Genomic DNA, 15312 nt, shown 5'->3' with positions numbered 1-15312 from the left:
ACACACACTTTTCCTTTAATCATTTCCTACCAGTTCATGATAAGTCGGCGGATTTATGTTGGTGGAAAGGAACTGTTTTGTGTCTCCATCCGCTTGTAATCAAGGCCTGACAGGCCCTCTGTGTATTCATTTATTATTCAATAGAGCAGTATAAAAAAGCCACTTCCACAGATAGATTTGTTGCCAAAAGGAAAGACACACTTCTGTTCCATTTCTTCTAGAAACTCTGCTTCACAATCAATATACATACCTGGGATGGACAAAGTACAGTAAAAGTATAGTGCAGTAAAAGTATGGGTATTCTGTCAAAATCTTATCAGGTAAAGGTCGGAGTATGGAGGCAAAAATATACTTCAGTGAAAGTAAAAAAAAATAGAAAAAGAAAAGAAAAAGAGCATCTACATTTAAACCTAGTCAAGTATTCAAGAATAAAAAATAAATATTTTTACTAACCACAATTTGATTGTGCCTCAGCTAAGCAGTCAGTCATAAGAAAAATGTTCTGCTAATGAAGACAAACCCAGCATGCAGCTTACTATAGCTGCCTTAAGCGTAATGATCCTTTTGGAAACAATGCTAAGGCACATTAGCAACAAACACAGAAAATAATTTATCAAGCTAACTTTAAGCTAACTTAACTAGTTAGGTAATGTAACAAGCTAATCTGTGAAACATAATTAGTTAGATAATTTCATCAGCTACTTTGCATAACCTAAGTAGCTAGCTAATTTAATGAGCTAATATTCAAATGTGACTATCTAGCTAATTTAATAGGCTAATTTAAAAAAAAAAACATAAGTAGTTAGCTAATATAACAAGCTAATTTTCAAACTTAACTAGTTGGCTAAGTTAACAATCAAATATACAAAAGTTAGCTAATTTAACAAGCTAATTTTCAAATGTTACTAGCAAGCTAATTGAATAAGCTAACTTACAAAAAGATTACTAGTTAGATAATTTACCAAGGTACTTTGCAAAACCTAACTAGCCAGCTAATTTAATGAGCTAATTTTCAAACAGAACTATTTAGCTAATTTAATAATCTAATTTAACTAGACGTAACTAGAGTGGTGGCTACAATTATCGACACCTTAACGATCTTTTGGCTGTTGCAAAAGTAGAAAAGACTTTCAATACGTAAATTGTGCGTGAATAATTACTTAAACTTCAAATGGAAAAAAATGAGTTGATTCCCGATTACTTAGCGTATCAGATCACGTGACACCATTCCACAATTATCAACACCTTTGTCCACAGTTATTGACACCGTTCCACAATTATTGACACCCAGATGATTATTTATTTGAAAAAAAAAAGGGTATGTGGTATTAAGTTAACAAAACATAGTTTTTATTTAAAATTTGTTTTACATAGACTTATATTTAGGACAAAATATCTTTTATATAAATATATGGATGTCGGTGTTTATGTAAATGAGGAAGTAATTCTAATGTTTGTAAACAAATGAACTGATAATGTTTAATCTGTCAGAAAATTGTTTTGTTCCACTTTCTACCCGCTTTCTAAGTATTTTTGTAGATGACATTTTGTTAATCATTCGTTGTTGTTTGTATTAATTTCTAGTTTTGTAGTTTACCGATAAATATCAACAGGCAATTGACATTGTAACCACATGGAAATCCAGGTCAAAGGTCGCATGTCATTCCTCAAACCAAAATATAAAATGTCTCCTGATATTGTAATATGTGGTAAATATTTACAACAAACAGTAAAAAAAATATTTTCTGAATGGAATGGAAAAATCTGAATATTTCAAGTGTGTAATTTTTTTATATGCGAGGAATTTAATTCTCGTCTAATTCTATTTATTGCAATTGGATTCGAAATACGCTATAAACATTCCATTCTGTTATGAATCAGAAAAAAATTATAAATCACAACAATTATTTTTTAAAGTACTTCATCTACTTCAACATTGTTACACAAAGATCGATCCATAGCAGTTTTAATGTCATTTAATTCCACAGGGTGTCGATAATGATGGACACCGGTGAAAGTGATCACTATTATCGACACCGCACGTGGCTTCTCAAACATGCATTTAGATACAAAATGGAGGCTGTCAAATGAAAGAGTCAGAAACAAAGTAGGTTTCAACGAGGAGATCATGAAATATCGGTGAATTTGATCAGCAAAAACATGTCCATGATCTTTCCACCATACTTACCTGCGATGATAATGTCCGGGTTTTCCTCAAATCTCAGGTCAAAGGGCGAAAGGGGTCTTCCAGTTGATTAATTAACCAATAATAACTGTTGTAACTGAAACTCACCTTTGTAAAATTGTTTTTTTTATTGGTAAATCTGAAAAGGTGTCGATAATTATGGACTGTTGATAATTGTAGCTGTCAGTCTACAGTAGTTAGATAATTTCACAAGCTACTTTGCAAAACATATAATTTAACTAGCTAATTTACAAACATAACTTGCTAGATAAATTAATAATCTAATTTACAAAACCGAACGAGTTAGCTAATTTAACAAGCTACTTTGCACAACTTAATGAGCTAGGTAATTTAATAAGCTAATTTACAAAACGTAACTAGTTAGCTAATTTATATAGCAAAATTCCAAACCTTAATGAGCTAATTACTAAACTTAAAGTTAAGACACTTCTTTAGAAGTGATGGTGAATTTTGAAAGTAGATATTGCATTTTTTACAGAAGGAAAAGAAACAAAATGTAAAAAACCCCTTCATTTTTGAAGGTCAAAATGAAAAATGTATGAATATAAAGTATGTTTTTTTTAGTTCTATAATTATAAAACTTGAGAAAGATACAAGTATTTAGTGGTAATAATGCTTGAGAGAAGTAAAGATTATCCAAAACAGTTATTCAAGTGTTTTCTTCCCCTGCTGAATGACAATCTGGGCTTTAAAAAAAAAAAATTGACAATATCAGCAGTGGTTTGTTTCTGAGCAGACAGGCTCATTCAGATTGGTCACCTCTGACCCCTGATGTGGTGATCTCCTCTTGGTGGCACTATTGTCTTGAGTCCGTCAGGTACAGTATTTATATCCAGGTAATGAGCCTTCTCAGCTTTCAGGTGGTAAGAAAAGCAGGTGCCCATCAGTCCAGCTACAGGAGCAGTAGTTAATAGGGATCACACCGCACATCAGGCTACCTAACCGACTGCTGCTTGTCATATTTCACACTGCTGAGGTCCACATCCACACATGTGATGCAGTCACTCGCCCAAGAAATTAAATCATTCTCCAAAACCAATCTGCGAAAGCAATGCACTCGGGTGACAACTCTGAGCGGGAGGCGGATTATTGAAACATGGAAAGGCTCCACTGTCCATGTTGTTGAAGACACAGTCCAACCTGAGACGCCATGTGGATACATTCAGGATAATACATGGGATCTCCAAGTGGGATGTGTTAGATCTTATCTATTACTGGGTAAGGCTATAGCACAGAACATCATCAGTGTTGTGTTACTGATTTCACTTTTCTCAGGTGCACTGCATATTCTGGAGAATGACACGCTGTACTCTTTATACTATACAACACTACTCTGTGTATATGTTATACTGTATTTGTGTGTGTGTGTGTGTGTGTGTGTGTGTGTGTGTGTGTGTGTGTGTATGAGGATGGGTCACTGGGCTTTATAAATGTCAATACATAGATATATTACAATTAGAGTATATTATTATATATTATATACTGCATTTTTTTCTACTACTAGTACTTTACATATTATATTTTGTACACAATAAAGCTATTTTAGAACTTAATACCCTGTACTCTACTGAATAATAATACTCCACACTGTATAGTCCTGAAGATAATGTACCGTAAATGAAATGTGTGTGTGTGTGTGTGTATATAGTACTGTGCAAAAGTGATAGACACCCTATTTTTTCATACAAACTTTGTTATCGATTTTTATTTTATGACTTCTACATTATCGAGTCAAAACATTACAAAAAACATTTTAGAGACCAAATGTTCATTTTCCAGAACAAAATTAAATATTACAGAAAAAAAGTTTGTATCTGAGCAGCATATTCCATAAGAGAGCACTTTTCAGATTAAAAAAGAAAACATAATGAAGGCCGCTGGGTTTTGGTGTAAAATGAAGAAGTGAGTATGACAGTCAAAGTGTCCAGAAGAACTGTGGCTGGTTCTGTAAGACGCTCAGGAAAACCTACAGATCATTTCCACATAAAACTGCACTCACTGGATCTCAGGCTACCATTGTTTTTTTTGTTTTTTTTTTAAAGCAAAGGGTCGTCTCACACCAAATATTGACTTTGTTTCATTTATTACAGCTCACTGATTACTGTTTATAGTATTTTTGGAAAATGTTGAAACACTTAATTTCATTATTTTTGGTTGACAGCATTTCTTTACACGTGCCTAAGACATTTGCACAAGACTGTATATAAAATAAAAAAAGCTAAATCAAACATATATATATATATATATATATATATATATATATATATATATATATATATATATATATATATATTTGCTAGAAAAGTTTTGATCATTCTCTCTCTCTCTCTCTCTCTTTCTCTGTGGCAGCTGATTCAAGCTAGGATCCCTTTCTAGTTATTCGATTAACCACTTCCTGTCCAGCTGTGGTTATTTTCCTCCTTCATAACTTTCTCTCCTCATTAATTTCTGAACTAATTTATGAGCTAAAATGTAATATTTAAAAATGAATAAAGAAAGAAAGAAAGAAAGAAAGAAAGAAAGAAATTGAGTCACAAGGCGGAAAAGAGGAAGCAGAAGCCTGTCTAGTTTTCTGAAATACAATTCACAAATAATCAGTAATAATCAGCATCATACAGTAATATACAGTAATCAATAAACAGAATATATATATATATATATATATATATATATATATATATATATATATATTCTGTGTACTGTGTATAATCTGTACCTTAATGCTCTATACTATACTATATAATAATACTACATATTGTATAGTCCAAATACTGTATATACTGCACGTACATGAAATGCAGTATGAAATACCACTCATCACATATCATATCTATGCTATAATCCTGTATATATTGTAATGACAATATGTGGGTATTAAAGCTACATAATTTCCATCTATTCTGTATTTACAGTCCTATACAATGTGACTGTTGATTTTAGGTACCCAATCCTGTCTTTTCTATTCCTATATTCATAGAATGTGACTTCTGGCCGCATATTGCGCTCTTTCTTGCTATTCTAGACTTTAATACTTTATGCTACACTTTATACTTATATACTCTCTGTACTGCACACAGTATACTATGTAATAATACTCTATACTGTACATTCTATACAGTGCTACTCTTCTCTGTGTATAGTTTACATTATATTATATCTGTGTGCGTGTGTTGTTGAAAATGGGTTATTGTGTTTAGGAATAACAATATGGAGACATTATAACTGTCCTATATTTTACCATGCTGTATATACTATATTTGTTATATAGTATATATGTAATGTTGCTCTCTACTTGAGATACTCTATATGTTAATACTTTCTTCAGTAGTCCATAATAACACCCTCATTGTTGATATTTCCTATACTGTATACAGTATATTATAAAATTGTATATACAGTACTATGTAATGATACACTGTATACACTGTATATACAACCCCGATTCCAAAAAAGTTGGGACAAAGTACAAATTGTAAATAAAAACGGAATGCAATAATTTACAAATCTCAAAAACTGATATGGTATTCACAATAGACAACATATCAAATGTCGAAAGTGAGACATTTTGAAATTTCATGCCAAATATTGGCTCATTTGAAATTTCATGACAGCAACACATCTCAAAAAAGTTGGGACAGGGGCAATAAGAGGCTGGAAAAGTTAAAGGTACAAAAAAGGAACAGCTGGAGGACCAAATTGCAACTCATTAGGTCAATTGGCAATAGGTCATTAACATGACTGGGTATAAAAAGAGCATCTTGGAGTGGCAGCGGCTCTCAGAAGTAAAGATGGGAAGAGGATCACCAATCCCCCTAATTCTGCGCCGACAAATAGTGGAGCAATATCAGAAAGGAGTTCGACAGTGTAAAATTGCAAAGAGTTTGAACATATCATCATCTACAGTGCATAATATCATCAAAAGATTCAGAGCATCTGGAAGAATCTCTGTGCGTAAGGGTCAAGGCCGGAAAACCATACTGGGTGCCCGTGATCTTCAGGCCCTTAGACGGCACTGCATCACATACAGGCATGCTTCTGTATTGGAAATCACAAAATGGGCTCAGGAATATTTCCAGAGAACATTATCTGTGAACACAAGTCACCGTGCCATCCGCCGTCGCCAGCTAAAACTCTATAGTTCAAAGAAGAAGCCGTATCTAAACATGATCCAGAAGCGCAGACGTCTTCTCTGGGCCAAGGCTCATTTAAAATGGACTGTGGCAAAGTGGAAAACTGTTCTGTGGTCAGACGAATCAAAATTTGAAGTCTCATCTCATTATCTCTAGCCGCTTTATCCTTCTACAGGGTCGCAGGCAAGCTGGAGCCTATCCCAGCTGACTACGGGCGAAAGGCGGGGTACACCCTGGACAAGTCGCCAGGTCATCACAGGGCTGACACATAGACACAGACAACCATTCACACTCACATTCACACCTACGCTCAATTTAGAGTCACCAGTTAACCTAACCTGCATGTCTTTGGACTGTGGGGGAAACCGGAGCACCCGGAGGAAACCCACGCGGACACGGGGAGAACATGCAAACTCCACACAGAAAGGCCCTCGCCGGCCCCGGGGCTCGAACCCAGGACCTTCTTGCTGTGAGGCGACAGCACTAACCACTACACCACCGTGCCGCCCAAAATTTGAAGTTCTTTATGGAAATCAGGGACGCTGTGTCATTCGGACTAAAGAGGAGAAGGACGACCCAAGTTGTTATCAGCGCTCAGTTCAGAAGCCTGCATCTCTAATGGTATGGGGTTGCATTAGTGCATGTGGCATGGGCAGCTTACACATCTGGAAAGACACCATCAATGCTGAAAGGTATCTCCAGGTTCTAGAGCAACATATGCTCCCATCCAGACGACGTCTCTTTCAGGGAAGACCTTGCATTTTCCAACATGATAATGCCAAACCACATACTGCATCAATTACAGCATCATGGCTGCGTAGAAGAAGGGTCTGGGTACTGAACTGGCCAGCCTGCAGTCCAGATCTTTCACAACATAGAAAACATTTGGCGCATTTGGAGGGGGGAGAGAGAGAGAGAGAGAGAGAGGAGAGAAGAGGTTGTCTGCTGTCCTGCTGTCGGGACAGCCGCCAAACGATCCTCCGCCAGCTCGATTGCCTGATCCAGAGACGCCAGGCGGTGGCACTGGACCCACTCTGCAGTTCCCGCTGGTACCGCAGAGTGAAAGAGCGTGAGGAAGGCCTCGGGGTCGTCCTGCGGGCCCATCTTCGTGAGGGTGAGGGGGGAAGGGCCCACGGTGGTGGAGATGGGGACCCCGCCGACGCGAGGAGGTGCCGGAACGCCTGACGATCTTCCTGTTGCGCCAGCACCAGGGCCTCGAACCGTTGTTCTTGCTCCTTTCGGAGGGCGAGCAGCGCCTGGTGCTGGCTCTGTTGGGCCATGGTTAGGGCGTAGATCAGGTCGGCGAAGGGGGAGGACTCCATGGGGCTGTTTTCTTCTGTGCTCTCCCGGGTTTCAGCACCACTGTGATAGTTCATGTAGGTGGGTGGAGCACAGAAGGACGGCAGGCCAGAACTGAGTTCACAAAACTCTCTTTTATTCAGCTTTTCAGCTTTCATATACACTCTCACACACGCTCAGACACACGCACACACATCAGTTGCCTGGTTGGGAGAGAGCTCCCTCTGCTCTCGCTCTCTCTCCTTAAATAGGGCGCAGTCACTGGGAAGACACACAAACACATTAATTAACGACAGGTGTAGTGATTCTGCCACTTACCTTCCCTGATTCCGCCCTCCTGTCACAGACCGATGCTTGACCACGCCCCTGCTGCCACATAATACTACTTTCTATAAAGACTGTGCTCTGTGTGTGTGTATGATTATGGGTCATTGTGTTTAGGAATGATAATATACAGTCATTACAGCTATTATATATAGAGGATATTACATGGTTGCACTAAGATATGAAGTTTATCTTTGAGTGGTGAATGTATATATCACGAGTAAGCAAAGTGAACAAGTGATATATTTTTCAAAATGAGAAGATAAACTTCATACCTTCTTGCCACAATGTAGCATTCTTTATATTATATGCAGGGCCGTTGACAGCTTTGGCTGGGCCCGGGACAAAATAATCTGAGTGGGCCCCCCCCAATAATCTGAGTGCCCCCCCCCCCCCACACACACACATACACACGCACGCACATCGCCACACAGCAACCACCCACACCCAACCCCTCTTTTCACAGTCTCCATTCACTCCAACCCTTAAATAACAGGTATTCCAAGCCCATTCTAACAGTCAACCATTTTATTTCAACATTTCAACATATTTACAGTTTGAACATTTCCTTAGTCTGCAACTATTCAGGTGCGAAATGCAATGCGCCGGACTTTTGCTGTGGCAAAGTCGTCAATAAGGTCATTGAAGTCCAGCTTCTTTGCAAGTTTGCGCTCTATAGAGAGCATAGCCAGCCCATTGAGCCTCTCCTGTGACATGTTTGAGCGCAGGTAGTTGATAAACCAAAATGATTGTTTACGGGATGGAACTGGGCCTCAATGAGAACGGAGTTATGGCTTTCCCAAAATCTGAACATAGAAGCATCACCACTAGTGATGTGTACAGTGAGTTTTTCAGTGTATTTTTTTGTCTTGTTTTTCATAAACGTCCTTTCCGTACTCAATTTAGAATGTTACAAAAAAAATTGACACCCTCCCAACCACGTAACATTAGCCTATCTGACCTGGGGGCTGACACGTTTATTACGGATAAACCAAAAGGATTACAACGTTCCCTGGATATAGAACTGGACCGAGAAGATTTCGAAATCTTAACGTGTAAGCAACAACAATAAAACAGAGGTTGTTTTATTCATTTAGGGCTTATTAGGCTACTTTCATTAATTGCGCTTTTCATACAGGCCTATCATTTTTCACTTGAGCAAGGGAATTGTTTGAAGAGTATCCAGTCTAAGCGAAAGTTTAATGTTTTGCAACAGACTAACCTCAAAACACCCCATTTATAGCCCATTCGTTACATTAAACTCTATCTAGCTGGCAATTTCACATGCTGTCGTATCTACACGGGATGATTTCCAACAAAATAAGGTTTAATTAACAAGAGGCAGCGTTCCACGGGCTTTCAGCTAACCGGAGTCCAGCTCAGCGCAGCTCAGCAAGCGTGCCTAAAACATTTGGATATGACTGCGGGCCAATGTGCTATTCTTTGCTTCATTGAGATATATGCAACACAGTGTTATTAAACCGATATGTTTATGAAATAATTCAATGCCCTGTGCATTTCAGTGTTCACTCAGTGTACCCTGCTATCCCCTACTTTATAATTATGAATGGCGCGTCGCGCGTGCTGGGGTTACATTACGGGGCTGGAAAAAAGTTATCTGTGTCTTACCTGGCTCAGCTGCATCATCTGAATCTTTTCTAAAATATCTATGCAGTGAGCCCCTGAGGCTCTTGGCTTCTTCATCTCTTTTTCTCTTTTCTTTTCTTTGCTCCTGACTTGTGCATGTTGGCAAACGGGCTCGCACGCTTATTGTCGAAGCGTTATGATGGAATAGTGCCGTGTTATTTGGCGCCTTAATCAAAGACCAAACCATTTCTGCATTAGGGGTGGTAGGTGGGTTCTTGAATCTATTTTCGAAGACAATAAAGGCAAAAGAACCAGAAATCATTCATTGAATGCAAATATAGCACATTTTTCTCCCCCAAATCAACACATTTTGAAATGAAACAGAATGATTAATGGCATCTTCATGAGGGACCAGTTCTGGGCCCCCCCTCATGCCTGGGCCCGGGACAAAATACCCGGTTGTCCCCCCCTGTCGACGGCCCTGATTATATGGACACACACACACACACACACACACACACACACACACACACACACACACACACACACACACAAAACAAACAAACAAACAAACAAACATGCAAGTTAATCAAAAGAATTTTAATTTTGAACTGGTTTGCCATTTTGACAACACAGTGGGAAAACACTGGGAGTGATGTCATCAGAGTGAAATATCAGGAAATATGCCACTCAGATCTGTGATGTTTTTCATATGAAAAACGCAAGTTTTTCAACATGAGACGATAAACTTCATGTCTTCAAGCCAACATGTGATTTTCTTTTTATTATATCGACACATTCACAAACAAAAAGTCCCCAAATTTATCAAAACAGATTTATATTACGGTTTTGGTTCTCCTTGTCCCAGGTGGAGCTCAGATGAAAAATACGAGTGATGTATTTCCCAGTAAAACACTCGTGTCCATATAATATTAATCTATACTGTCTATATTTTCCAGATACTGTATAGCTACACTTAGTACAAAATACTACTCCTTACTGCCTGTACTATATACATAAGTCTATGCTCTTCATATTCTTCTGTATATATTGTATATATGTTCTCTTACAGTCTTAGATCCTTTCCTGTTTATTATCTACATGCTACCCCTAGGCCAAATTATCCGCCGTCATAGTTTGACTTTTCATTGCTATTCTGATGACACACTGATTTACATCAGCTGCAGGCCTTCGACATCTGCCCAGTAGTAGTTTTAATCTGGTCATGGATGGCACTGTTGTTAAACCTTCCCCCACTGTACGTAACCTCGGTGGTCTCTTTGATTCTGTGCTGTCCTTAGAAAATCACATAAACTCCCTGTCTAAGATGGCCTTTTTTCATCTCTGCAACATTGCACATCTCTGTCCTACACGCCGCACCAAGGATGCTGAAACACTCATCCATGCATTTATTACATCATAACAAGATTACTGTAATGTTTTGTTTGTTGGGCTTCCAGCCAAGTCTATTGCTCAGCTTCAATATGTTCAAATCTCTCCAGCCAGAGTCCTCGCTCACACTAAACGCTCGGCACACATCACCTGTATCCTCCAGACTCTCCACTGGCTCCCTGATCCTTATCACATTCAATATAAAATTCTTCTGGTTACATTTAAAGCACTCCATGGCTACGTTCCTCAATATCTAATGGAACTACTTCAACCCATTCACAGTCTCAGATCTTCATTTTCTGGTCTGTCCCCAAATTGAAATGATCCACCATGGGTTCCAGGGCATTTAAGGTTGTAGCCCCCAAGCTGTGGAATTCTCTCCCTCGGAGCTTTCGTGATAATACATCTCTCTCTACAATCAAAACTCAACTTCAATCTTCTCTCTTCTCTCTCCTCTATCCCTCCTCTCCTGGTCACCTGGAAAATTCTTTTTCCACGATTTGAGCTTGTCTGCTGTCTTTATGCCCATGTTAACTGTGACTTTGTTGTCCTTTTTTGTGTCTCTTATCTGTTTGTCCTCATTTGGTTGATTTGTTTGTTGTTCTGTTTTGTCTTTTGGTAGTGCCATTACCCTGTAAGACCACGAGTTGGTTTAGCAGTTAGCATGTCAGCCTCTTGACTGGGAGATTGTGAGTTTTACTTGTGGTCAGGTCATACCAAAGACCATAATAAAAATGGTACCTACTGCCATCTGGCGAGGTGCCACAATACGAACGTGAATAGGGAGTCAAACTCTCGCAGTTACCAGAGGACCGGTCCCCCACTGTAACCCTAACTATGTAACAGAAACAGAGATTGGTGCCGCCCAATGTGCCTTAAAGCTTGACTGCCTTTCAGATTTTTCAATTGTAGGTCAGAAAAAGAATTTTCCTGACACTCAATTATTTTTGTTTAGTGACTGAAAGATACTGAATTTCAATCACAGACTTCCAATTTTATTAGTTTTTTTAAAAAATAGAACAATTAATGACTTTAAAGCCACGTGGCCCTAAATTCTCCAGTATTTTTTCCTGCTTCACCATGACCCAATTCAAGATACTACGTCATGCATCACGTGGTGGGCTTTCCCCATTCGCGCAAGGCATTGTGGGGTACAAATTTGAAACAGGAGAGAAAAATGGAGGACATGAGTGTGCGAATGAAATGTGAAAGACCGACTACAGTAACAGAAAGTGAGAAGAAAAGACATTATGTTATATATGAAGGAAAGGAAATGCAGGATCAAACTAATAAATATGGGCGCTCAGCGAGCACCTCGGTGTGATCAGCTGTTCGTTTAGCGACAGAATGATGGAACGGTCAGTGCGCGCTCAAAGGTAAACCTGTAGATGGCAGTAGTGCAACACTGTGGATGCCAGCTGCCGTAAAACCCAAAAGAAGAAGAAGAAGGTAAACCTGCGCATGCGCACACGGACTTCCTCTGTCTGCTTGACTGCGCGAAGCGAGCAGTTTCATGCACATTATTTGCTTTAATCCCCTCAAATTAAATAACTTCCCAGACACAGAATGGCCTGTTTTTTTTAGATATTACATAAATAAACATATATCACAATGACCACATTTCAGAGGGAACTAAATTTCACAGATTTTCTGAAGCCGTCTAGCCTTCAGGATCTGGTTAGTACTGGGACGGGAGACTGCTGGGGAAGACCAGGTCCTGGTAGAGGAGGGATGTTGACTTTGATTACTCTGTAAAGCATCCTTGGGTTGGTGAAACGCACTATATAAATTAAACTTGCTGTTTGTTTTATATTAAAAGGCTACTACAGACTCTTCTATACTACTAAAATATAACTATTTCAATATATTATTTTCAGTATACACTTAAAATATATTTATCTTTATAAATACATCCATCCATTATCTGTAGCCGCTTATCCTGTTCTACAGGGTCGCAGGCAAGCTGGAGCCTATTCCAGCTGACGATGGGTGAGAGGCGGGTACACCCTGGACAAGTCACCAGATCATCACAGGGCTGAGACACAACCATTCACACTCACACCTATGGTCAATTTAGAGCCACCAGTTAATCTAATCTACATGCCTTTGAGGGAAACTGGAGTATAGCATGAAACGGGCCTGAAAAGTCAGACCCGAACCGGCCGGGGCCCGACAGAACTCGACCCGAGCCCAGCCCGGCCCGTTGTGATTGACAGCTTTGTAGAGCCCGTACCCGTTGCAGCCCGATTGTTTCTTTCAGGGAAACCAGGCGGAAATAAAGAACACATTTTTATCCATTCATTTATTTTATTATTTTCTTAATGTCAACTTTTTTTAGGCTACCTCAAAACATTCATAGGTCAAACGAATGCATCGTAACTTTTAACAAAATAGCTAAGATGTCCACCTTACTCAGAATCGAAGAGGGGCGCATAACAAACACAAATGCGCACATAAAAGAAAATATAGGCCTAGCCATTAAAAAAACAGAACGTGTCTTTTATGGAGAAAATATGGAGAAAAAAACGCTATCCATGTCTTTATATATTTGAAAATGATGCAATCAGCGGCGGCTCGTTGAAAAATGAAAACTGTTTAACTGAAGTCTCTCCTCAACCCTCCACGTTGTTCAGCAGCTGAAAATTAATAAAAGAATAGCATTAGCCCACGAGCAGGCATTTTGCACAACACAATGACCGCTCACTATAATTAAGCATTGGATTTCAAAAATATTTACTCACCAAGATCACATGCTTTTGTGGAGGAAGATGATTGCATCCACAGTAGACGGCTTCAGCGCAGTTCTGCGCTGACTGATGGTGCGTCCAGCAGCGCTGAAAACCCTTTCGCTGCTGCTGCTACTGGCAGGGATGCAGAGCACTGATCTCGCTAACTTTGCAAGTTTGGGGAATGATGTTTTGTTGATCTTCCACCAGTCGAGAATTTCCACTTCGTTATCCATGACAGCCATTTCAGTGTAGCGCGTGACCTCGTCATCTTCCCAGCCAGCTTGCGGTTCATTTTCCCATTCAGCAAAAAGCGCTCTTTTCGCTGGAAGAGGGGCTTCAATCTGGGGGTGTTCCACATCTGGGCCTTCAGCTGCAGAATGCAGAAGGGTGCGGACATGGGCATACACGGCGTTTCTGTCTGATGATGACATCATTCTCAGTTGATTGAATTTTGGCCAGAGGAACAATGCGATCTTATGCATGTCATGTATGCACACTTTCCGTATGAGCCAGTCTCCGTGTCGCTTACGTAGGACAGCTTGCTGTGGGGTGTCGAGGGCATTGGGCTGACAGTGGCGTTTAAGTTTCTCGACCCAGAGGCACACACGATAAAGTGTCGGGTATTTGTCTCCCTCAAGCTCCCGTTGAGCTTCACAGAATGGCTTCAAAAAGTCTATCAGAAAGCTCAATGTGTCAGGTGCTACGTTGTCAATGCGAGCGCTCTCCCCGCGTTCAGCCAGCTTCTCGTAGAGCTCCTGAAAAACGGACTGAATGGATGTCAATGTTAGGTACACCGAACTGAATCGCGTGTCTACCATTTGCCGCAACGTCGTGGACAGGTGTGCAGCCAAGCCTGACTGTTTCACGTACTTCACTAATGCTTTAGCAGCACAAATTGTGTCTGCTATGTCTGGAGCGCCGTCTGGTTTTGACAGCTCTGTGATATCTAGACCATGGAGAAGTACTGTGTTGAGGACATGATCAATGCAGTCCAATCTCTGATATGGCCGCAGAGCTAGTTTAATATTCGCCCCCTCATCAGTCACCCACACAATTTTGTTGAGAGCGGAGGCGTTAAGGCCAAACTTCGTCACCAGCAGTCGCAGTATCTCCCGTCTGATGTTCTCTCCCGTTTTTGCCTCATCCAACGGGAACATCGCAGTCGTCAGGGTTCTGTTGACCAGTTCCATGTCAGTGGTTATGAAATGGCAGGTGATTGTCAAGTAGCTAACTTTACGGTAATCATCTGTCCACATATCCGTAGTCATTGCTACGGTAGAGTCGTTCAGCACATCATTAAGTGTCTTCACTAAAGCATCCCTCTTCTCCTCTGCCATGTCAATGCACCGGCTCGCAATCGTCTTGGGGGTGGGGATAACGGAGTCTGCGGGAACCCTCCCGTACGCAGCCCCAACATTAATTAGCTCTTGAGCCAACTCTGCAAATCCCTCTCCATTTACGACATTAAAAGGTCTAATGTCTTTACAGCAGAGGCTGACACACTTCTCGGTCACCGTTTCTTTCAATTTCGCAGGTATGGGTTTTGGTGCCGTAACAAAGGAAGAGATTGAGGTTTGTGTTTGATCAATGTTACCTTTACAGCTACGATCAACATGCCTGATGAGGGACGAATTCCCGGTTGTCT

At 40.0% G+C, this 15312-nt stretch overlaps 1 protein-coding gene across 1 annotated transcript in view; it reads left to right on the top strand.

The window, feature by feature from the left end:
• Positions 1–3201: 3201 nt before the first annotated feature.
• The window catches only part of dusp19a (dual specificity phosphatase 19a), a 40113-nt gene continuing 28002 nt past the window's right edge, over positions 3202–15312 (top strand). The window contains exon 1 of the mRNA XM_060928585.1: positions 3202–3424. Within this exon, the coding sequence (XP_060784568.1) occupies positions 3202–3424 (223 nt within the window). The remainder of the gene's footprint in view (positions 3425–15312) is intronic.

The sequence above is a fragment of the Neoarius graeffei genome, chromosome 9 (assembly GCF_027579695.1).
Source record: "Neoarius graeffei isolate fNeoGra1 chromosome 9, fNeoGra1.pri, whole genome shotgun sequence".
Lineage (NCBI taxonomy): Eukaryota > Metazoa > Chordata > Actinopteri > Siluriformes > Ariidae > Neoarius > Neoarius graeffei.
This window is presented reverse-complemented; position numbering and strand designations above follow the sequence as displayed.